This window comes from Chionomys nivalis, chromosome 4, assembly GCF_950005125.1.
Source record: "Chionomys nivalis chromosome 4, mChiNiv1.1, whole genome shotgun sequence".
Lineage (NCBI taxonomy): Eukaryota > Metazoa > Chordata > Mammalia > Rodentia > Cricetidae > Chionomys > Chionomys nivalis.
The window spans coordinates 113,756,498-113,781,954 of record NC_080089.1 but is presented as its reverse complement, the minus strand read 5'-3'; the positions used below and the strand labels follow the sequence as shown (position 1 = coordinate 113,781,954).

The 25,457-nt window shown below is 41.7% G+C and overlaps 1 protein-coding gene across 1 annotated transcript in view; it reads left to right on the top strand.

The window, feature by feature from the left end:
* Positions 1-15,765, top strand: part of Zcwpw2 (zinc finger CW-type and PWWP domain containing 2) — a 124,829-nt gene extending 109,064 nt beyond the window's left edge. Inside the window, exons 7-9 of the mRNA XM_057768951.1 lie at positions 623-690; positions 9,785-9,882; positions 15,604-15,765. Of these exons, the coding sequence (XP_057624934.1) occupies positions 623-690; positions 9,785-9,882; positions 15,604-15,765 (328 nt within the window). The remainder of the gene's footprint in view (positions 1-622; positions 691-9,784; positions 9,883-15,603) is intronic.
* Positions 15,766-25,457: the final 9,692 nt, after the last annotated feature.

Sequence of the window (25,457 nt, the reverse complement as noted above, 5' to 3'; positions counted from 1 at the left end):
TCTCAGTTACACACCACAGTAATCACATCCCACATACCACACACATGTACAGATATCCCCATTTAAGAGATGAAGAGACATGGTTGCAGAACTGATTCATGGGAACTTCTGATTGGCAATAATGCATTGGCACAGATGTTTTCTGGCACTTGTCAGGAGTATGACTTTACCATCTGACAGAACAGGTTCTGTCATGGTCAGTGGTTTGCCTATGGTGCCAAACTTCTCATTTCTTTTTGTAGTTGCAGTTCCTCAATCTCTTTACATAATGAGAACAGTAATTACATAACATATTTTTGGGAGATAATTGCGTGAAGAATGCCTGTGCGACTGCTTGTTGAATTAACTTCCCAGTGCTCTGTAGCTATTGGGATCACAGTGGCTTTCTGCACTGAACTGTGTGGTGTGAGACAACCAAGAAAAAACACCAAAGATTGAGACCTATAGAGTCACAGAATTCAGTTAAGAAACACATACTTGCATATATGTAGTAAAATAAATATATACATGTGTGTATATGTGCATGTACTTACATGCATATGTATGTGTGTGTATGTGTGTATACATACCCTTATGTGTGGGGTCGCTTGTTTGAAACTAAATCTGTCAAAATCTTTTTCAGGAATGCTGTTTTAAGATGCTCTGTTGAAAATGTTTGTTCTGATGAAGCCTTATCAAAGGAAAACATGGGTATGTGAAGGCCTGGGATGGCTTTAGTTTCTTTGCCTGGATATAATTTCAAACAGTTGTTCTAAGTAGGGTTCATGGGGTTTCACAGAGACTGAAGTAACAATCATGGAGTCTACATAGGTTTACACTAGGACCTGTGTATACATGTTATGGTTGTTAGCTTGGTGTTTTTGTGGGGTTGCTGACAATGGGAATGGGGTATCTCTGACTCTTTTGCCTGCTATTGAGACCCCTTTTCTCCTGTTGGATACCCACACCCAGCCTTGATGTGAGAGGGTTTATGTCTGGTCTTTTTGTATCTTGTTGTTCCATGTTTGGTTGATATTCCTGGGAGGCCTCCTCTTTTCTATGGAGAAACAGACTGGAAGAGTGGATCTGGAAGAAAGGGGTGGTGGGGGCACTGGGAACTAGGAGGGGAAGCTGCAGTCAGGATATATTATATAAGACAAGAATGAAAAATGTAGTTGTTGGCTTTTAAAAAGCTATTGTACTTGCATACAAGTATAAGGTTATTAGGTCATCTTGGTGTCAAATGGGAAACTTTTCTATTTTCTTTAAGTTTCTGTCTTCTTAAGTAAAATTTCTCTGAAGTTGCCATATATTTAATGTTTTAAAATAAATCACTGACAGCTGTAGAGGAAAATTCTAGCAACTGATCTTCAACCTAGACCTCTCCATCCCAAACCTATTGGAATCCAAAGAAAGGGGGGAATGGACCTTATAACAGCCTGGAGCCTTGTCAACGGAGACTGTTCTTTTGTTTCCCACTGCCCAGACCTGAATAATTACACAGACCATATTAATTACAACATTGTTTGGCCTATTAGCTCAATTTTAAAATGGTGGATGTACCATTTTTGCTAGCTCTGGGGCCGCCAGGCAGGAGCTGCACTCAGCAGTCCAGCCCAGAGAATGAGTGTGTAACACATAAACATTTTTTATCTGAGTTGCAGCCAAATCTGCCTCTCAGAGCACTGTGCAGCCTGGAAACATTTCTGTGTATGGCAGCAGGAATCCACCATGCTCTCCTGCCTGCCCAAGGCTGATTCCACTGTCTGCCCAGGCAAGAAGAGCTGAGCCACGGGCATGGTCTCACCTGCTTTCCTCCCAATCCCGAACAGGCACACAAACACCCAGGCCCACAAATGCTCCATAGCTGGAGTTTGCACCAGTGGCAGTGCCCAGGAGGCCATGTTTTAAAATGGAGCAGCTTTTTTTTTGGGGGGGGGGGGCACGGCTGCTGTGTCAGGAAATTCTCTCTGCAGCACGCCACCAGCAAACAGTAAAAAGCTGTGTTAAACTCTCTCTCTCTCTCTCTCTCTCTCTCTCTCTCTCTCTCTCTCTCTCTCTCTCCTTTTTAAGCCCTCTCAGGTTTTTAAGTAGATTTAGTCCATTACTTTGGGCGCCAATCTGTAGTATGGAAGAGCGGCAGGCTGCATCCCGCTGCCCAGCTAACTTAACCCCCAAAATAACCACACAAAAATTGTATTAGTTAAATTACTGCTTGGCCCATAAGCTCTAGCCTCTTCTTGGCCAACTCTCACATCCTGATCTAACCCATTTCCATTAATCTGTGTATTACCACAAGGTCATGGCTTACTGGGAAAGATTCAGCGACTCTGACCTGGCGACATCATGGCAGCTCGGCTTGATCTGCTGCTTTCTTCCTCCCAGAATACAGTTCTGTCTTCTCCATCTATCTAAGTTCTGCCCTATCTGGCCAAGCAGTTTCTTTATTGATTAACCACTGAAAGCAATACAAATACAGAAGGACCTCCTACACCATATCCCCAGCCTCACCTCCACCCAGCACTAAGCAACCCATACAAAGACAGAATGAAGGTTTGACAGTGGGGATTGTGACAGGACAAGTAGAGACGACATCTGTACAATAACTGTGAGAGACAGAAAGTGTCTGTGACAGTCAGCTTCCATTTTGGAGGCAAAGAGGGATCTGAATTGAAGAAGGCATAGAGAAACCCAGCCCTTCCTAGGGCTATTTGTCAGGGATATAAGAATGGTTAAGCAGTGTGAGAAGAAACTCCATTAAGCACCATAGAGAATGTTAATTTCAATGGCAAGTCCTTCACATTCACACACTCATTAATAAGTTTCCCTTCTTCCTATGAATAGCTTAAACTCTTGAGAACAACCACTGGAGCAATGCTGTGGATGGTTACAGAATAACCCCAGAGGCTAATGTTTCCAGCATTGGTCCTCCGCTGGTCTTGCTGGTTTGGAAGCTTGTGGAAACTTTCTAAGGAGGGCACATCTGGAGGAAGTAGATCCATAGAATATGCCCTTTAAAGTTGTACTAGCTTTCAAGTCCTCATCTACTCTGGGGCTCTGCCCTGCTGTGTACTCCAGATGTTTAGCAAGCACCAGGCTGAGCAAGCAGGATCTGAAACCCTCTGGAAAGTTGTTTTCCTCAGCCACTTTGTCACAATAAGAAAATTAAACCAGGTAACAGTTGTTAGATCCCTTCCCAAGCGGAAACTGCCAGCCAGGTGGCCTCCAAGACAGCCCAGTTATTTCAAGCCCCGCCCCCCACCAGCACTAGGAGTAGCATTTGACTCTAGCAGCAGGAAGTGTCACTGCCGACCCCAGGACTCCTGCTCCAGAAGGCTTCACTCCAGCGTGACCATCCTAGACATTCTGTGTGGGTCTTGGGAGACATCACTTTTAAGATAAGACAGTCTGAGGTAAAAAGAAGCATTTTGCTGATGAGTGAGAGGTATGCTTATCTGTGGATATAGGGATAAGTATAAGAATGCAGTTAGGAGTTATATTGGTTGAGGAAAGTGGTAATAGTAATTTTTCCTCTAAGATACATGACCTCACTAGATATGGCAGTTATGATAGTTAACACTATCAGGCATGATTTCCCTGTAAAGATGTAAAAATACTCAACTAATACATTTTAATTCTTCATCTTTTCATCATCAATTAAGAACATCACCGTCTAGACCAGTTCATCATGTCCTTTCTCAGCAAACAGTGATTCCTTCTCATTCTTAATACTCCTTGGGACAAGGAATATGACTCCATTAGTAGAATGTTTACCTAGCGACTATGAAGCCCAAGACTCCAAGCCCAACATAAGCTTGATGTGGTGGCACATGCCTCTAAGGACATCCTCAGCTACATAGGGAGTTTTAGGCAAGTCAAGGATACCTGACACCCTGTGTCAAAGACTAAATAATCACTATCTATTGCAAAAAAGAACCTTAAGAGACTATGGAAGTGCCCAACCCAAAGTGGAACCTTTATACCACACCCATACATGCAAGGCTCAGGGATCATGGTTGGAAGAGGGGACAGAAAACTCTGAAAGGCCAGAAGTGCTGGATGTCTACAAGGAAACTGCTTACTGGACAAAGCTGGGCAGTTACCTGTGGAATAATCCTTCTGTACACTGTGAATATGTTTTATTCTTGTTGGTTAATAATGCTCCTTTACAGTGTGTAAATATATATCACTGTGATTGGTTTAATAAGCAAGCTCACTGACCAATAGCTGAACAGGATAAAGTTATATGAGATAGCCAAACTGAGAATAATGGGAAGAAGGGGAGTCAGAGGAGTCACCAGGAGACATAGGGGAAGCAAGACATGCTGGAGGACAGGTAAGGATATGAGCCACATGGAGATACGTAGATTAATAAAAATGAGTTAATTTAAGTTCTAAGAGCTAGTTAGTAATAAGTCTGAAATATCAGCTGAGCATTTTTAATTTGTATTAAGGCTCTTGTGGTTATTTGGAGTGACTGCTAGGATACAGAGAAACTCTGCCTACAGTTACACTTATGAATTTAACAGCAGTTTGAGACATCATGCGTAGGACAAATGCAGGCACTCCACAGACACAGTCCAGAATGCAGAGGGAGGGTGGTCATGACATTGCATTCCTAGCTAAGGAGCTGTAACAACTGACAGCTGTAGTGGGGGAGAGTTAGCTTTCTTTAAAGGTGTGGCCAGGGTGGGTGGACACCACCCTCCAGTGAAGGCCACACATACCAAAGTGAGAGAGAGAGAGAGAGAGAGAGAGAGAGAGAGAGAGAGAGAGAGAGAGAGGAGACAAAGTTGGGTGGGTAGAAAGGTGGGATAGATTGGAAAGGAGTGGGGGAGGCAGTGAATTTTTATCAAAACACATTGTACAAAAGTCTCAACAAATAAAAATAAACAAACACCCACTAGCAAGCAAGGAATAACAAAACTTCTCAAGCTTTTTAATTTCTGTCAATATTTCTGTGGATTCCTACTGCTGAAATTCCTTCCCTTGGGGCAGGGTGTGATGTGAGTAGTGCCGCTCCCTCCTCCAAGTATGGTTCATCCTGGGAACACAGCGTTTGCTGTGCTTACTTAGAGAGCTTGCGGAGAGTGTTACTAATAGGAGCATGGGTGGCCCCAAAGCTGTCATACTAGACAGTTCACTGAATGTGCTTGATGACTTTTCCGTAGCTGCAGAGACAGAGCTCAGCTTCTCCCAGTATTTCCCCACCCTAAATACTCTAGCCTGAGATCCCAAGGCCTTGTGCAGTTAGGACAGCATTGTACAGAAATACCTGGCCACTCAAAGTTCAATGACCCTTCCCACCTCATCCTCCTAGAGGGAGTGCCAACCAACAGGCCTCATCACGATAGATTCTTACAAGAAGGCATGATGACCTCATGAAGATGGCAGCAGTTGGGTCCAGAGGCTAGCTTTAGAGCAATCTCTTTCCAAGCATCCATATCCCATTTCTTTATGGTATTATAGGTCTCATGTTCAGTGATGATTGCTTGAAAGCCAATTCTTCAAAAAGGAGAGCTGGTGGGAAATAAATCACATTTATTCAAGGGCCAATTCATGAATATAAAGGGTATGCCAGCATCAAAGCACCCACGTAGAGAACTCAGATACACACAGAGCTTTTATTACAGGGGGAAGGAAGATAGAACAGTGTGCTCCTGTGAGAGCTGTCTTATGATGCTGAGTGGCCTCTGTACTTCAAGGGCACATGTCTCTTTCTCTTCTTCTCCAGCTGGTGCATCACTGGTCCTTGGCCTTCTGGGGCTACTTCCTGTTGCTCACTAGACAGTCATTCTTTTCTTCAAATTAAGCCTCATAGCAAGTGACATGTTTTGTGTTATTTGACTCATAGAACCAAAGGACAAGGAGGATCTTTTCATAGTGTGGTATAATCTGAAGGAACCAGGCCTTCTAGGTTCTATAAATGTAGAGAGATTATTTAACAGCTAACACCTTAATTGTGGACATACAATCCTTATATTTTCTCCAGAGCCAGCAAGTCTTTGCCCATTTAGTCATTTCAGTGTAGCTTCTCTTTAGAAGATGTCGAGCAAAAGGAAGAGAAATATCCTTTCAAAGGACAAAGTGCAAGGGAGCCACTGCAGCAGTGGCTTCCAGAAAGGGTGGGGCCAGTTCTTCTTTCATTACTAGGAGGTAGCCCGTGCCCCAGTTCTTGGCCTCAATTGTTTTGCACACTCAGATGATACAATTGTTTGTCTTCCTGCCTCAGATGTACTGTTATGTATGGGATCTCTCTCTCTTTCTCTTTCTCTCTCATTCACTCTCACTCTCTTTCTTCTTCCCTCCCTCTATCCCCGTTTTCCTCCTTCTCCATTTCTACTCTTAACAGTGAATTGAAACAAGTCAAGAAACTACAGGATAATCATCACAGATAGGAGATGATTCGTTGTACAGTCAGCAAAGGCATTCATTCTGTCTCCAGCCTTGGAGGATATCATTGACCAATTCTGATAACTGAGTCTGTAGATTACAGGAACTGCCATTTCTTGAGAATTGTTTTTGAATTTCAGCTTACAATATAGGAAAACTTAGAGAAAAGCAAACCTCCTGTAGCTCTGGAAGCAGAAATCAACATCAGTCAAGCTGTTAAGAGTCCTGGCCAGTTGATGAAGCCCTCCATTACTCTGTCTACCTTTTGATCAAAAGGCAGTGCAGACACGTTTTCAGATTGGTTGCAAACAGAGATTCCATTGAATTTGGCAGTGACACATCTCATCATAACCTGAGTGTGCTTTAGCCTAATGTTAGAAATGTGAAGATATTTGTTTGGCATCTTTCTTTCTTTCTTTCTTTCTTTCTTTCTTTCTTTCTTTCTTTCTTTCTTTATTTATTTATTTATTTTTTCGAGACAGGGTTTCTCTGTGGCTTTGGAGCCTGTCCTGGAACTACCTCTGTAGACCAGGCTGGTCTCAAACTCACAGAGATCCGCCTGCCTCTGCCTCCCGAGTGCTGGGATTAAAGGCGTGCACCACCATCGCCCGGCATATTTCTTTATAATGGAGCTCAAAATCCGTCTTTTCAACATGGCATTAAATTTCAATGTCAGTTTCCGAAGATTGGCAAAGTAAAGTAGGAAAAAAGTGTAAGGGGAACTGGAGGATCAGCCTGAGGATTACCACAAACAGTTACCCATGAGTTACCAGGTAACAGAAAAGAGATACCCCACTTCAGCTGTGGAGGTGGCCCCAGCGGCAGAAGCCCTTGTGGCTAAAACCTAGCAACAGGAGTTGAGTTCCCAGAAGGCACATGAAAGCTGCTTGAGGTGGTGCACAGCAGGAGTCACAGCATTGCCACTGAGAGGAGGGAGGGGCAGGCGGGAGACAGGCTAGTCTAGAGTATGCTGCATGCTAAACTGCAGTGCAGACCCTGCTTCAAGCAGACAAGAGAGAAGCTCCTCTGCAGGTTGTCCTTTGACCTCTACAGGCATGCTATGGCACTTATGTTTCTGCACTTGTGTGCTTGAGTGCACCTGTAAACATATACGCATGTGCACATGCACAGACATAAATATAAATGAAAAAATATATACTAAAATTGAATGTTAATTTCATTCAAAAAGCTTCAGTAGGAGCATACATTTCTCTAGAAATTTCGAGTTCAGTAGACATGGTGCATCCATGTAAAAATGAATTACCCAGGTGATTCTTAGGCCCACCAAACTCTTGAGTACTCCTGAGCCAGAATGGACTATTCTGTTGTCTTCAGCTATTCCCAAAGAAAACAGGTGGTTTGGGGTGGTCACCAACAAGTCAGTTGCAGTTTTTGTTTGTTTTGCTTTGAAGCAGAGAACTCATTCCTGAGGTGGGAGAAGCTTTTTTCAGGTTATTTCAAGACTAGTTGTGACTGAGGCTGGTTGGGCAGAGTCATGGTGAGGAGGCTCCTGGTCTAGCCTGACTTCCATGAGTTCCCGCCCCACAGCAGACGCAGTGTAGGTGTGCGTTGTTGGAATACAGAGATGCTTTGACAGAGATGCTGGCTGGCATATTGCTGCAGATTGTAATGTGGAAATGCAAAAGGGAACCGATTTTTCCTTCACTGTAGCAGCAGCCACAGGAAGATTTTCCATTTCCTAACTGCCCTGATTTCAGTCAATACTGCTATTAATAGTGCTTTATCATGGATCTCTGTGAGTTTGAGGCCAGCCTGGTCTACAGAGAGAATTCCAGGACAGTCAGGCTGTTACACAGAAACTGTCTGGAAAAACAAAACAAAACAAAATAGTACTTTATCAGTATTTAAAATTCCCTTTCTTAGGTCCTGCCTGGGTACATTTAAATGTTCCTTGAACTTCCAGCTGTGCTGGGCGGTATAACTGTTGGTGACCTGTCAAGATGGCAGAAAATGGAAGGGGGTATGTCAGATGCAGGGATCAGAGTGGAAGTGGAGGGACATGGCATCCCCTCCTGGTTTGCTGTCTTTCCACAGGCTTCTCAGATGTCTCATCTGTCTCTGCAAGCTACAAACAACAAGCTACTTGTGTGCTATTTACTTTGATCTTTGCTTCAGCAAGACTCTGTGTCAAGTAAAAATGCTGTTTATTTAGGTGGAGAATTCAAATGCATATTGTTCATCAGGATTCAATTCTATCATTATCCTAGGCTGTCTTTCTTAAGTGGTTAAGATAGACATTATTTTTATCTCAGTATGTTCAACAAAACAGTAAACACCTTTTCCACTTATTTCACAGCAAAAAAAGGCATTTATAAGCATAATGTTTTCTCTTTCAAATCAGACTAAACAATTTACATATTTGGGTTAGGATTGGATGAACTTGTGGGGTTCTAGCAATGGCTCAGTGGTTAATTGTCATGCAAGTGTGAGGACCAAAGGGATCCCAAGACACCATGAAAAATGTCAGTGGGCATCAAACTGCTAGTAAGAGTAGCTTTCAAGGAGCTCTGGGTTTGACTTGAGGGAGCCTTCCTCCCCCAAGTGAATGAGTGAAGACGGTGAAAGAGCAGCGGAAGATGACTCCTGACAGGAATGTCGGACCTCCACAAGCACCTGCAGGGAGTGCATGCTCACCCTAGCCAGGCACTCTCTCCCTTGGAGGGCCCCATGCACAGGGAAGTGGAAAAGAAGGATGAGCCTGCATTGGGCCCAGCCACTCAGCTATGTGACTTTTCCTGTTAAGCATCAGTTTTAATGTCACCCATGGAGGTGAGGCGTTCAGTCATCTTCACCACCACACTCCCCATGTCCTTGCTCTCCTGACTGTGTCTTTTTCTAATAATCCAGTTGTCCACTCCAAATGCTGGTGGGTGTGTGGCCATTTCCAGGAATGTGGTGGGCCTATGGAGCCACACCCTTTAAAGGAAACTGACCCCTCTGTCAACTGTCCATTGCTCTTGGTTGTGATGTCTGCTTTTCAGACATAATTGAGTCTGATGCCTGGGACCCAAATAAGACAAAATATGCAGCTACTTCTAATGAGCTTCTTATATTCCAAAGATATTTTATACTCTATACATATCAAGAAAATTACCTATCCCTTTCAAAGAATTTTAAAAATTTCACCTGGAAATTCATAATAGAATTTTGCAACAAGCAGAGGTCATATATATAAAACATATGATAACAGAAACTAAGTATGTAAGAAAAAGCCAAAAAGAAATCTGTAATTTTTAAGTTAACTAAAGCTAAAAATTTTAAAACTATGAACGTTTGTTTTTTATTTTTAATCCTGTAGTATTTAGAGGAGTTATTTCTGGGTAGTTAAGATTTTGAATTAGATGGAATTAATCAAAGATGTCGCTTTTACTATATTCATGATTTCCTTTAGTTGTCTCTGAGACAGAAGGTTTACTGAAAGAACTGGAGAAAATGCTGCAGCAGGTACAAGAACCCACAGCAAGAGCTGATGAGCCAGGACAAGAACAGGTTGGTATGAAGAGTTACCATTTGGCAGCCTCAGGATCTGTAAGTGACTCTACAGTTTAATTATATAAGATACCTTTTCCTACATCTGAAGTTTGAGGCACTGATTGCCACGATGCTAACAAACCAGTAGCTGTTGAGCCATCAGAATATAGGCTTTCCTAGGAGAAATGTGTGTGTAGGCAGAGATGGTCGTTAATTTTCAGTCTTCGGGTTGGGATGGAGGATGAAGCATAGTCCTGTGGCTGAGGTGGACCATTGTAGAGAGACCTTGTATTAGCCATTGTGGCCATACCTGACAGAAAAGACTAAAAGAGAGTAAGTCATCACGGCAGGGAGTCATGGTGCAGAGCTCTTCATATCCTGGTGAGACGGGATTCAGAGGAAAGAGAATGCAGGAAGGGGCCAAGACAAGACAGAGCCCTATGGACATGTGTTGAGGGAACTAAGGGTTCAGCCAATAGCCTTGGGGTGCCAGCCTTAGGGCATCAGGGTAGATGGAAGTTGGGGTAGCATAAGTAGCAAACTTACATAGAAATATGATAACCCTTCCATGGTTGGATAGAAATGGTGTCAGAAATGATGCATTATTTGAAAAGTGATTCAAATCAAATTAGAAAATTATAATTTCTGATTGGAATATTTTATTGGCTTGATAGCATTAATGTTTTAAATATTCTGTTTAACAAGCATCTTTTTTTACCATTATATGCTGCGGTAGCTGTGCAGTTCTTTGTACATGTAGGCATTAGATTAGAAAAACTGATAAGATCATTAAGATGCACATGCTTGTTTTGACGTGATTTGAAGCTTTTCAGTGTATAGATGGAGGTGGTAAAAAGTTTTAAAAATCAGGCCAGGATTGCTCAAACATCTTTTTGGTCAAACATAACTGTTAATAGATTTAAGAGCACTTATTCCAAATAGAACAACTACTTTTGAATAAAGCAACTGTCTAGTACTTATTTTATATCAACTGTGACTGCATTTAGGAACTGAGTTAATGACTAGAGAATCTCTAAGTCAGGGTCAGCCTGGATATCATATTGAGATCCCAAAACCAAACAAAAGGTCTAGTGGCAGAGCCTCTGCCTTGTCTGCTGGCTCCAGAACCACAAAGCAAAACAAGTATATATTTTGCTTTTGTAATGTTTTAGTATTGTTCTTAGGTAAAAACTATATGAAGCATATATATTAGAACAATCATGTTGATGTGATTCATTTAGTAAATCTGGTATCATGTAAACTATATTTGTCTTAAAATGGTCTTACTCTATAGCCCAAGTGCTGGGAATTTTAAGTATGAGCCACCATGCCTGGTTAGTCTTAAAAGAGATCATTAAGTCAGAACCTTTTCATTCCCTTAACAGGGACTAGCATGATGTTTGCAGCACTATTTTGGTACACTGCCATTGAAATATTTTTCAGAAACCCCTAATGGGCTGTTCTTGAATCACCAACTCTGGAGACATTATTTCAAAGGTCAGATTATAGAATGCTATTAGCCCTATAGATTCATTGTAGATAAAGCTGTGTTCAAGTCATGGTTAAAACAATGCTCAGAAGTTTATCACTAGGGGCAGGAGAGATGGCTCAGAGGTTAAGAGTACTGACTATTCTTCCAGAGGTCCTGAGTTCATTTCCCAGCAACCACATGATGGCTCATACCCATCTGAAATGAGATCTGGTGCCCTCTTCTGGCAGGCATGCATATGGACAAGAAGCCATACCCTAAGGCTGGTACCCCAAGTCTATTGGCAGAGGGAGTTCCCACAACACTCATGATTCCTACTTCCTACACTAGGCCCCATCTCCTGCCTGTTGCTACCTCCCTCCTGTTAGCACCTTTGGATTGTGACCTGATTAGGTCAGCTGTGTTACAAGTCTGTTTGCTCAGAGCCCCCATGATCTGTCCCTAGAAATGCCCATGCTGGCAGACATGCTTTCTAAATATCATTAATTCTGTAGAGGTTTCTTAATCCAGTCAGGCTGACAGTCTAAGATTAACAGCAACAGACTTCTCCCAATGCTTGTGATCTTTTCAGGTAAGAGAAGTGAAGGAGGTCTCTGGAAAAGGGGAGCAGTTTGGTGGGACCCTCCTTGTCCAGTTGATGTGCTGAGACAAGTGCATGCCTGGCTATTGTAAGACAAAACCTCAGTGTTGACAGCAGAGCAAGAGCTCCTGGTTTTAGCTCCTAGATTCAAAAGCCGTGTGTTCTCACTGTCCAGTATCTGCATAAATGAAGTGAGAGTCTGTGATCGTAAGCTCAGGCCATTTATAAAGGGCAGCATGGGGCTCATCAGTGTGATAAAAATCAATCTCAGTGTAGACACTTGACCCTATGGTGTAGTTGGTCTCTAAATATTACAACATGAATGACAGCTAGAAGTTACATAATCATTAATTCAGATATATAGTGTGCCCAGAGTCAGAAAGCACACCAACTGAATCTCTAGTGTAACCGTTTGAATTTAATTGCTTTATTATTATTTATTAGTAACATAAACTTAATGTAAATACTGGTTCTGCTACTGAGTTCTTGTGTCACTTGGTAGTTATTCATCCCCTGCTCTAGAGAACTGTTTTATGTATTAGGTAAAACAAATTGGGGTATGTGTCAGAGGTGACAGTGGGCAATGGTAGTCCAAAGAGAAAACCAACTCTTGTAAGAGTTCATCTCTTGTTTCGCACATTTTCTCTTCAGGCCCAGTACATCCCCAGCAGTAATAGCACCTCTCTCTAAGAGCTGGGCTTAGAAATGGGCAGGTAGTTTATAGGTTTGCCAGCCTGCCAGTTTCATTTAGATCCTTAGCAAGTATGAAGACATGATCTGAGCTTTTTCTATCTGTTATTGAGATAGGGTCTCCCTTGCTAGTGTAGGTTGTCTGTGTACTTGAGGCTGGCCTCAAACATTAATCCGCCTGCCTCAGCTCTAACTCCCAAGTGCTGGAGTTGTAAGTGTTCAACACCATGCCCAGCTAAAGATGAATCTTTAACACCTTTCTTACTGAGTTAAAAATTAAGGACTGCATATAGAATCTATCATCCTAGAGATTAGTGTGTTAGAGGAAATGAACGTCAGCTCCTGTGAGTTGGAAGACACAGGAAGCTTTCTCAGGCAGCTCCAACAGCACAGCTCCACCTGGATCTACGGATTGTGAATTGGCTTTTAATTCTCCACAGCGGCTCCTTTATAGATGACTTCTTCCCACGTAAGGGCTGTGCATGTAGGACAAGAAGTGTAGAATGGTGACATGGGTCTTACATATGTATAATTTATATACAAATCATTCCTTTCTAGCAATTATGTGCTTAGTTGAACACTGCATGATTTTATGCAGTGTTTTGTGGTTAGTTGGTTTCTTTCCTTCCTTCTTCCTTTCCTTTCCTTTCCTTTCCTTTCCTTTCCTTTCCTTTCCTTTCCTTTCCTTTCTCAGTCCTAATTTGTCTTTTCAAAAATACAACCTGGCTGTTTTTAGTGATATTCTGAGATTTTACAGCCACAGAATTGGCTTCTGGTTTGTCATTAGTAACTTGATGAAATAAAAATAACTTTTGACGTTTCATTTTCTTTTTTTCTTCTTTTTAATTTTTTATTTTTTGGTTTTTCGAGACAGGGTTTCTCTGTAGCTTTTAGAGCATATCCTGGAACTAGCTCTTGTAAACCAGGCTGATCTCGAACTCACAAAGATCCACCTGCCTCTGCCTCCCGAGAGCTGGGATTAAAGGCATGCACCACCACTGTCCGGCATGATTTTTATTTCTTATGATAAGATACGTAGTTTTAATACAACCCAAGTAAGGTCTTCTTTGAATTAGACTCCTGTATTGTTCTGTGCTTTCAAAAGGTGTTTAGGAACAGTGGAAGTTAAGCTATTTTGACTTACTGCCAGATGAGTGCCTCCCACAGGCTGCTCACAAGGAGCTCCTGACAGGCCCAGGATGCTTAGGGGCTTTCACTGTTAATGAGGAGAACAGCCATGAAACAGCCATTGAAGCAGCAACAATTTCTTTCTCAAAAGTAAAGAAATGATTACACACACTACTGGAATGTTTTCTCTTTTTATTCTTTCTGCAGAGAATTAATATTTCTTCTACTTAAAACTGGACGTGTGTTATATACATGTATGTATGGTGATGTAAATATGTGTGTATAAATGTTTAGAAGGTGTCCTCTTATAAGCTAAACACACCAAAGAAAGTCAGCAGATAACTCCAGTGTCCAGACTATGCTGTCTGAGCAGACACGGTGTGAGCCCTTTTCAGAGGTGGAAACGTGATGTTTTTTTCATTGCTGCCTGTCAGATTTCTGATGATTTCCTAAGCATTGGTGCCAACAATGAGATGGAACGAGTATACACCACAATCAAAAACTCTTTCCTATGTGCTCTGCCAGATGAGGATCCTCATCTGAACCCTCTTCCCAGGCATGCTCTTCTTTATCCAATATTAACACTGTCGACCGTCCATGTCTGACTTGGCAACATGGAGAAATTAATCAAATTTTTATAAATCCACCTCATTTTTCAATGGATAAATCATATGCAAATAAGGAGGTTTACTATATAATTGTTTGGATTAAAGCTACATATTATATTTTGAACTACATGTATATTCTCATCTTTCAATTACATGAGAAGCTGGTCTAGCTGTAGTGAACCTTGAAACGGAAACTCATGCTAGTGTGTGTGGGCAGAGTGTTTTCCTACTGCCCTTCCCATCGAAGCCACAGAAAGGACTTTTTTGTGGATAATGAAGATATTCACAAGACTGACCACAGAATATGTAATTGAAACTATTTTAATATATATCCCATATGATTTTTTTTTTACAAAAAAACAAACCAATAGAGAAAATTGGTTTAATGTGATAATTCTGTCCCAAGCTATAAACTAACAAATGTAAGAGGAGAAGAGAGACAGAACCTGAGCAACAACTTAGCCTTACACAAATATGTTTAATAGACTTCATACTGCATACAGACCATATCACCTAACCACCTACAGAGAAAATAGTGTGCACTTCTCTGCTGGAGGAGAACTGACTTCCTCAGTAACCAAGTAGGTCTGCTGTAGTTGTGATGAGATGCATAGCAGACCTCTGCAGTTGTGATGATCCATATAGCAGACCTCTGCAGTTGTGATGATCCATATAGCAGATCTCTGCAGTTGTGATGATCCATATAGCAGACCTCTGCAGTTGTGCTGAGGTGTATAGCAGACCTCTGTAGTTGTGATGATCTGTATAGCAGATCTCTGCAGTTGTGATGATCCATATAGCAGACCTCTGCAGTTGTGATGATCCATATAGCAGACCTCTGCAGTTGTGATGATCCATATAGCAGACCTCTGCAGTTGTGATGATCCTATAGCAGACCTCTGTAGTTGTGATGATCTGTATAGCAGACCTATGTAGTTGTGATGAACCGTATAGAAGACCTCTGCAGCTGTGATGATCCTATAGCAGACCTCTGTAGTTGTGATGAACTGTATAGCAGACCTCTGTAGTTGTGATGAACTGTATAGCAGATCTCTGTAGTTGTGGTGAACCGTATAGCAGACCTCTGCAGTTGTGATGAACTGTATAGCAGACCTCTGCAGTTGTGATGAACTGTATAGCAGATCTCTGTAGTTGTGGTGAACTGTATAGCAGACCTCTGTAGTTGTGGTGAAGCGTATAGCAGACCTCTGCAGCTGTGATGAACTATATGACTCTTTTTGCAGCTGTCTCAGTGCCACCTGGAAGCTCCCACAGACAGTCCGTTTCAGAGCTACCATGAAGAGGACTGTATGGTGACAGATGGGACAGGACTAAAAGCTGGAGAATGTATTGAGAACATTACTAACAATTTAAAAAAGATAGATGCCTTAATATCTGAATTTTAGGAAGTTAATCAATTATTTCCAAAAGTTAATTATAAAAACACTAGCAATCTTTATATTTTCCTGTCAAACACTTAAAAATTTTTAGTTAAATAGGCAGACAAACATTTGTTATAAACTTATCCTTTGTCCATGGCCTTGGGAGCCTATCAAGTGACATTTAAGTTAGAGTGTTAGAATTTTATATTTAAAAATCCTGATGTTTGTATTTGTAGATATTTTTGTTTGCTTTGATTTTAGAATTTTTTGTTAAACTTATTAACAGATGCTGTACAATAAGTATTTATGTCCTTCTTCAAATGTGACTATTAAAATGGCTGCCTGTTCGGTTACCTGTCTCAGAGAGAACTCAAATGTAACACATGTAGAATGTGACTTTGTAGATGTCTGGATATTTTAAGTTATAAGAAAATATTTAAGATATAATTATATAATAAAATTCTTAAAGGACAAAGATGTCCGTTGTCTTGTTGTATTGGAAACAGGTTTTATTATTCAGCATGGTTCCCAGTCAGCAGAGTCTCTGGAACTTTGGAATATCAGAGTCCTGGACACTTCTCTGTTGACTCAGTGTCTCTGTAGGTGAGGTTGGGAACATGTAACTGAAAACACAGCGAGAGAAGTTAGCTTTGTTCTGTATGAAGCCCCTGTGCTACAGAGGAGTGAGATGTACGTCGTTCCTCAAGGGTTCCATGAGCAGTGCCAGTGGATGTCTGTATTTGAAGGTAAGATGAAAGCCACTGACCAACATGGAGGTGTTAGAGATTTAATGTGGGTTCACAGAAAAGGGCTGTCACAGCATCCCCTTAGAATGAGCTTTGTCAGGTGAGAGCCTCAAACTGTGGGCAACCATGAACACGCCTTGAAGAGGAAGAGCCCTGGGAAAGCAGCAGCATGGTGTCACACAATGAGCTCTGAAAGGACAGACAGACCCTTCAGGACCAGAGGACAAAGGCTTCTGACTCACAGATACTGAGGCGGGTGGTCTAGTTCCATTCCCATGATGATGTCTGACCTGTCCTTTACAAGGCGCTGGTAAAGACTAGCTGCAGCTTCAGGTTATTCCTGGTCTAAGGAGTGGGAGCTGAGCCTTCTCCCAGCTGCTAGCGGGAGAAAGCCGCACAGCCTGCCTTGTTATCAACTCTCCTCAGTAGGGAGAAAGGCAGGGAGGGTGCAATCTGACTCTGAGATAAAGAAAAGAAAGCTGATGAAGGGCTGTAGCCCACCAGTGACAGAAAGGGGAGCCAGTCGGTAACCTTAGTGAGTGGAGGGCAGGGTAGGGGGTGTGAAGAGAGTTAAGGCCGGACACACCAGGCATGATTTGTCCAAGGAAGCCCTTGACATCCCAGCAAAGGGCAGCACTTTATGTGCAGAAGATTGAGTATGTCTGGAGTTAAACTCCAACCTGAGTGTAGGCACTGACTGTGAATCAGATCGTTCTGGGACTGGCATGCATGAGAGGGCAGCAGACAGATGTTACTGTGCCAGCTTGTGTCCCCGTATCTGGGGGAATCTATTGCCCTGATGTCTGCCAAGATTGTCAGTCTCCACATCAAGAACCTTAGGGTTGCCAGCAGGCAGCCAGAAGTGGCAGGTGAGGTGTCTGCACAAAGTCTTATTAAACTCTCAGCTGCCTGGGAATAATGCACCACGGCAGCAGAGTTTTAAATGGCAAAGGGTCTCTGCCTGTCAGAGACGTTACAGGTAGATACTTTTATTTGTCCTCCATGAAAGCTTAATATCATTTCCATCTGTTCAAGTCAACTTATAGACCTCATTACTTCAAGTTCATTGTGCGGCCGGAGCAGCCTCTTTTATTCTATCTGCTCTCAGAATCCTGTTGGTGAAGAGATAATGCATTTTTAACCAGCTCAAGCAGCTGAAAGGTCTGGTCTGTAGTGCATCCAGACAGCTGCTGCTGACGTCTGAGAACTGTGGGCATGGCAGAAAACACCCATTCTTTGTGTAGGCTCCTAGAGGTGAGGGCTAGATGTGTTTCCACTTTATGGACCCCCCTACCTAGACTATAGCAAAGACCCTGACTTGCATGTTGCCAGATATCACATTTATATTGGTTAGATGTTTCCTGCCAATCTAGCAGGAACATTGGCACTTTGTGTGTACTTCAGTCACTTTGGGTTTGGCCAATTTCAATGAGTCTCTTTTATGTCTGTGGTCAGCTTCAAATCTGCTTGCTCGCGACTCTGCTGACCTTTCTAGGCTCCCTCACAAGTCTGGGAAGCAGACCGATGCTTGGTGACTGAGAGCATTGTAGGTGGGGAAGTCAGGGGATTTGGCTCGGCTTCATGTTTCCCTCAATGTCTGTAGCTGGCATTGAGAAGAAGGCATGCAGGTTCACTCTGGGAAGAAGGATTCTGGTTTCTGCTGCTTACCTGGAGGGAGACTAAGAATGAGAGATGGGTTCAGGAAAAGGTCAGAGAAGCACTTTGCTTCTGGGGCTGCTTCCCAAACTCTCTTTGTCTCTGTTCAGTTGCTGAGGGAGATATCTTGACCAAGGCAACTCTTATAAACGAAAGTATTTAAATGGGGCCTTTTTTATAGTTTCGGAGTCTTAGTTCATTGTCATCATTTCAGGGAGCATCATGCTGGAGCAGTAATTGAGAGCTACATCTTGATCTGCAGGTGGAGTGGGGGAGAGGAGAGAGGAGAGCCTGGCTTGGGCTTTTGAAACCTCAAAGCCAACCCCACTGACATACTTCTTCCAAGGCCACACCTACTCTAACAAGGCCACACCTACTCACCTCTTAATCCTTATTCATTCAAACAGTTCCACTCTCTGGCAACTAAGCATTCAAATATATAAGCCTATGGAGCTGTTCTTACTCAAACCACCATACAAGCCTTCATCTGGGATTTGATTTTCTGAGTCACAGTCCCATCCCTTGCCCAAATGTTACATGCCCAACACTTGCATCACATTGCAAGTGTTTATCAAAACCATTATTGATCAGATCTTGAGGCAGGAAGGCATACCTTTAATCTGGGCTACATCTGCTGCTGCTGCCTGTATAAGGACAAGGATGAAGGGAGCTTTTCTTTAGCCTGCTTGTCTTTGCCAGCACATACATTCCTTCACTGGGGATTGGAGCCTGCCTTTTCAGGATTCCAGCGTGTAGAGAAGGCTAGTTGAGACAGCCTTGTGGGACTGATCTATTTCCTATTAATAGCTATCCATCATTGGAATAGCTGGACTGCAGCCTGTAAGTCTTTCATATATATATATATATATATATATATATATATATATATATATATATGGAGAGACAGAGAGAGATTTATTCCATGAATTCTGTGATTTCAGAGAAACCTGACTAATACAGATTTGATCCCTCCTAATCAGGTGGTTCACTCTATGGACTTAGAATCATTGAATAGATGAACAAATACAGTCTCTGTTGTTAAGATCCTTGGAATAGCTGTCCTAATACAAACAAGGGTTGACTCTCATCAACTTAGGGGCCCAGTTATACCAGTTCAAGTCCTCAGCAGTGCTTAAGCCTTGAGCTATTCTCAACTTAGTTCTCACCTGTGTGTGGTCCTGTGTGATCCATTCCTTAGTTCAGCACAGGGTGGGCAGTCTCCCTAGTGTTTCTCACTTTCTGGTATTTCTATTATGCTATATCCAGTCAGTTTTCTTCCACAATGAATAACGCTGACTTTCACAAACCATTAAGATGGAAGACTGACTGAGGAGCCTCAAAGGCTTAGTCATTTGCCTTTGAGTGATTCAGCTGCCACAAGAATAACACAATTGATCCATTCTGTGTGTGTGTGTGCGTGCGTGCATGCGTGCGTGCGTGCGTGTGTGTGTGTGTGTGTGTGTAATGTCCATGTAGGGGGAAAAGAGGCCTCCTGGTCTTAGCCAGTACCAATTTGAAAGCTATGGGAGTTTGCTTTATGGGAAGGCCATCAGTCAGTCCCAGTAAAGCCTTCATATGACAAGATCATAGGCCAACATCCTGATGCAAGCACCCAAAAGAAGGTAAACCAGAATCCCTCAGCACTTTCCTTCAGACTCCTGACCCACAGGAGCCCTGTTAAGCATAAGTGTCCCTTAAGCCACTGTTGCCAGGGACTCATTTATTGTACATAAATAGAAAATCAATAAATGATGAGCTCATCTCACCAAAAAGATGGTACACATCTAAAGGGAAAACCCACTTTTCAGAAAATGACCTTCTATGATATTGAGATAATATTAGTTTCAATAAATGATGTTTATGTTTTATAATGAACTCCCAATCAAGCAAGAAATATTTATGGAACACCAGCCAGATGCTCTTCTTGGGCTATGGAAAGCAGTAAACAAAAGGACCCCATAAAGCTGGGGAGATAGCCCAGTAGTAAAATGTGGCTTCAGAAGCAGGACAACCTAAATTTGATCACCAGAACCAGTGCTAAAAAGCCTGGAATAGTGTTGCATTCTTACAGCCCCATCAGTAGGGAGGCAGGGGCAAGAATCCCTAGAACTTGCTAACCAGATTCTTAGCCTACTTGTCAAGCTCCAGGCTAATGAGAATGAGAGACCTTGTCTCAAAAATCAAGGTGATAGCTCCTGAGTAATGGCACTCAAGGTTGGCCTCTGGCTCTGAAACTCACATGAGCACACACAGATGTGTACACACACACACACACACACACACACACACACACACACAGGGAACAAGTGAATTCTCATGGGGAAGACAGGTGGTAATAAACAAAAAAGATAAGGTCCAGTCCAAGGGAAATGTGAGGCAAGAATGGAAGAGACAGGAAGTGCTTTTTTGAATGTGGGATTCCCTTCAATATGCTCTGTATGCTGTGATTGTCGTTTATAAACAAAGGAACTGCTTTGGGCCTATAGCAGAGCTATAGGGGAACAGATCTAGGTGGGGAAACTAAGCTGAATGCTGGGAGAGAGGAGGCGGAGTCATGAGAAGCCATGTAGCCCCACCTGAGCTGAATAAAACTTCATCTGGTAAGCCACTGCCATCTGGCGATACACAGATTAATAGAAATGGGTTAAATTAATATGTAAGAGCTAGCCAATAATAGAGCTAATAGGCCAAACAGTGATTTAATTAATACAGTTTCTGTGTGATTATTTTAGGGTTGGGGCAGCTAGGAACCAACAAGCAGCCTCCTCCAACACTTTTTATGTCTGAGTTCCTTCTCTAATGACACCTGAGCAAAGATCTATGCTTATATCTGGGAAAGAGCATCCCAAAGTAGAGGGAACCATACATGCACAGTCCAGGGACTTGGAAAGGCCTGACACAGGCAGAAAGGCAGTGCCTGATGGTGAGTTCACTCTGCTCGAGACCTCACTGCAGTCACTGAGTCTCCCACAATTGCACCTTTGTCATTTGGATCTCTTTGGGCAGAATGGTAGACACTAGTCTACATTAAACAGACCTATTCAGGAACATTTGTCTTTGTATAAAGATGAACACAGCCAATAAGACAATATGGGCTATTGTTTATAGCAGGACTAAAGAATTAGGAAAAGCACCACTTATAATCTTCTGTTGTTTCTGCTCCTTGCCACTTTCTGCCTTCATTAAGGCCATTAGTACCCATTAATAAATTATACAGTTTTGTGATAACATGGATATATTTGAGGTGACTGACATGGCATGAAAGAATAAAATTCATTCAGTATACATTGATTAAGATGTAAGAAAATGTCACATCAACAACTAGTGAGGTTTTCCTACAGAGGAACTAATAAAAAAAATGTCTGCAGTTCCTGTAATAGGCTTGTCTATTTTTTTGTCTCATTACAAGTGAGTTTGATGATAGATGAATGATGGATGCTACCGTGATAGCAGCATGGTGGTGATCACCAATAAATGACCACTCAAACATCTGAATATTTCATCTTACATTTTACCCCAGATAAACATCCATCAGGCACAGTGGTGTAGGCCTTTGACTCCATGTATAGGCAAACTTGGTAATTTGTTGAGACCCTGTCTCAAAGAATAGAATAGGCGAAGGGCTTGGGAAGTATCTCAGGAGTAAGGCTCTTGTCTATCAGGTACAAAACACTCTTCAGTCCCCAGTACTGCTAACCATGTAGATAAACACATGGATAGCACAATTTAAGCTTCCATTCAATGTCCCAGGTCATTGTGTGACTTGCACTGCTCAGATGGTAGCGGTCGGCATACTCCCTTTACACATATAAACTCTTGAGTTTTCTTTCTTGCTTCTTCCCTTTTAAAAACATTATCTTGGAAAATTAATGAACTGCTTTATTTGCATATTAACTCAGAAAGAAGGGCATGAGAAAAGTGGACTGAGGTAGAATAGATTAAGAGATACAGATAGAAAGATCAACAGATGCTTACACACACACACACACACACACACACACAGAGACTCTAGAACTTGAGTGACTGATTAAATGTGTGTGTGTATATTTATGTATGTATATATGTATGTGTGTGTGGTATGTATGTGTGTGTGTGTGTGTGTGTGTGTGTGTGTGTGTGTGAAGAAACAGCCATGGAGATATAGCCAGAAAGTAACAAAGACAACTGTTTGACTAGGATTTACTTGTAGGAAGAAGTGTCCATTTTTATTTTTTCTAACATTTCTACAGGAAAAACAATTACCATACATTTTTTTCTTTGTCATTAAGAAGAGTCTGTTTAAATTGTAAGCAAGATCTTAGAAGTAACTGAACAGACATGCACATAACAAACAGTTCACCTGGAGACGAACTCTTGTACATTTCATTAAAGCAAATTAAAATGTATGATGCAGCGTGGTTTGCAATTAGTCTTTCTCAGCTATAAATACTTCTGTAAGTTATGAAAACAATGAGCTCTTCAAATCTGTATTCCAGTTTTTAAAATGATCCTAATGATGCTTAGGCAAAGGCACTTAAATGTTTTTCTTTGATACATATTTCAATTTTATTTGATTCAATATTTTTTCTGGCAAAAAATTTGTGATTGACTCAAAAGATGAGTTGGAGGTCTCGTTATTCAGTTTAAACCAAACTCAGTGTGTATTCATGTTGACACATTTTACTTTTTATCAATAATACTTAACATCTGTTAAACCTCATTAGATATGCCTGGTTCTCTCTTGAATGTTTCAGTTTGAAATAAAAACTTGTCTAGCAAACTAGGGACTACGATTTGTGTTTCACAGACAAGAAATTGACTGGTGACGAGGTTTTGTCACTCAAGGTCTAATGGACGAGATGAAATTAAAGCTTGTGTTGACTTCAGAAACATGCACCTAGGTCCAACATGAAGTTTTGGACAAATGAAGCTACCAGTGCATAAGTTTATCACACAGAACATTGATATAATACATGTGGCAAAGCACAAAAGACAGAAGCCCAGATTCACAGTGTAGGGGCTTCCCAGTGATCAGGAAATATGGAGAGAACAATCAGTTTCCCTTTAAAGATTATAAAGATTATTATTATTATTATTATTATTATTTTTTTTTTTTTTTTTTTTTTTTTTTTTTTTGGTTTTTCGAGACAGGGTTTCTCTGTAGCTTTGGTGCCTGTCCCGGAACTAGCTCTTGTAGACCAGGCTGGCCTCGAACTCCCAGAGATCTGCCTGCGTCTGCCTCCTGAGTGCTGGGATTAAAGGCGTGTGCCACCACCGCCCGGCTAAGATTATTTTACTTTTAATTTTGTCTATGAGTCTGTGTTTATGTGAGCACAGTGTCCATAGAAACCAGTAGAGGGTTTCAGATCCCCTGAAGTTGGAGTTACAGTTAAAAACCACCATGTGGATGCTGTTGGTTCTCTGGAAGAACAATGAATGCTCTTAACTGCTGAGCCATTTCTCCAGCAATTGGTGATGGAGAACTCTTTGTGTCAACTTGAATTTCTTTGTAGTACCCAAATGTTTGGTGAACATTATTTCTGGGTGTGTCCGTAAAGGAGTTCTTTTTATCTGTAGCTGTAACTTGACTATTTCACAGGCTCATCAAGGTAAGGTACAAATTGTGACCCAAGAGGAAGTAAACTATACTCTTAAACCAAAACAAAAGCTATTCCAGCTTTCTTATTTATACGGATGAAACTGGAAACATGTTTGGAAGTGGACCGGGGAAGTGTGGGATAAAGGTAGGAAGAATGGCCGGGCATTGGTGGCGCACACCTTTTATCCTAGCACTTGGGAGGCAGAGGTGGGCGGATCTCTGTGAGTTCAAGGCCAGCTTGGTTTACAGAGTGAGTGTCAGGACAGGCTTCAAAGTTACAGAGAAATTGTGTCTGGGGTGGGGAGGGGGGAAGGTTGGAGGCACATAATTTTGAATCAAGTTAAATTAATTGATATGAACTCACTAAGCAAATATTCTGTGTTTAATATTGAAACTGAAGCTAGAAAGGGGAGCTCTGATGGAATTTATGACTGATTAAAACTTGACCACAAAGTGTAATGAATGAATGAAATTTGTGCCCTGGCAATGCTGAAGCACGCATGGCATATGGCGGTTCTGTTGAACTTGTCTATATTGGGTTTCATGGTCTAGGTTGATGAGAACAACTGACCAGGTCTCTTCCTCAAGAGGGCACCAGATCTTATAGATGATTGAGAGCCAATATGTGGGAATTGAACTCAGGAACTTTTGAAAAGCAGGCCCTTACCTGCTGAGCCATTTCTTAGAAATGCCATCTTAGAAATACACAGACATACACTGCTTGAATGTAGAGGAATGAATTCAGTATCTAAGAGAGATTGGAATGTGAGCACATACATTCTAAAGATAATTTCATTTAAGATGCCCCTTACAACAGTACTTTGTGAGATAAATTTGTAAATGACTTCCTACCACCCTTGAAGATGTCCATGGTCACTTCACTACAGGCCTTGTCTTATACAGAAGATTCCAGTGGTTGGGATCAATGGGATCCCAGAGATGTAGAGACCATGTAGCAGTACCTAGCCACCTAATGCCAGGAAGTCATGTTTACCATAAAGGATGGGAGAACAAAGCAGTGATCATCATGGACTATTAACTACGGTATTTGTTCTAGCTGGCTTTAATTATCATCTTGACAAAGCCTAGAATCATCTGAGAAGGGAGTCTCAATTTTGGGATTTCCTAGATCAGATTGGCCCATGACTATGTCTATGGGGAGTTGTCTTGATTATCAAGTGATGTAAAGAGTGTCTATCCCACTGTAGAAGGCAGTATTCCTAGGCAAATGGTCTTGGACTGTATAAGAAATCCAGCTAACTAAGCACAAACCTACAAGTGAGCCGTCAAGTAACATTTCTTTATGGGTTCTGCTATGTTTCCTTGGCTGTGTTGAGTTACCTGGTTAGAGATAATGGCATGGAATGGCAAGTAGACCTGGCTTCAAGTTCCTGCTTGAATTCTTTCAATGATAAGTTGAAACCTGTAAGAGAAAATAATACCTTTTCCTTCCCAAGTTGCTGTTAGTTAGAATGCTTACCATGGCAACAGAGATATAATTAGAAGAGTATTCTCAGAAGGTAGATAGGACCTCCACTCAAGTTTTACTTAATCTATCTAAGCACAAAAGTTTTAGGTTAAGTCAATTAAATTGTGAATCATAAAAACAAACTTATACCTCTTCCTTTAGTTCTCAGCCCTTAGCAAGTATACAGAAGAAGACACTGTGTCCCTTGAGAAAAGACTCTAAAAGATTGTTCAAAATGTTCACCATTCATCTATCTCAAATCCCAGAC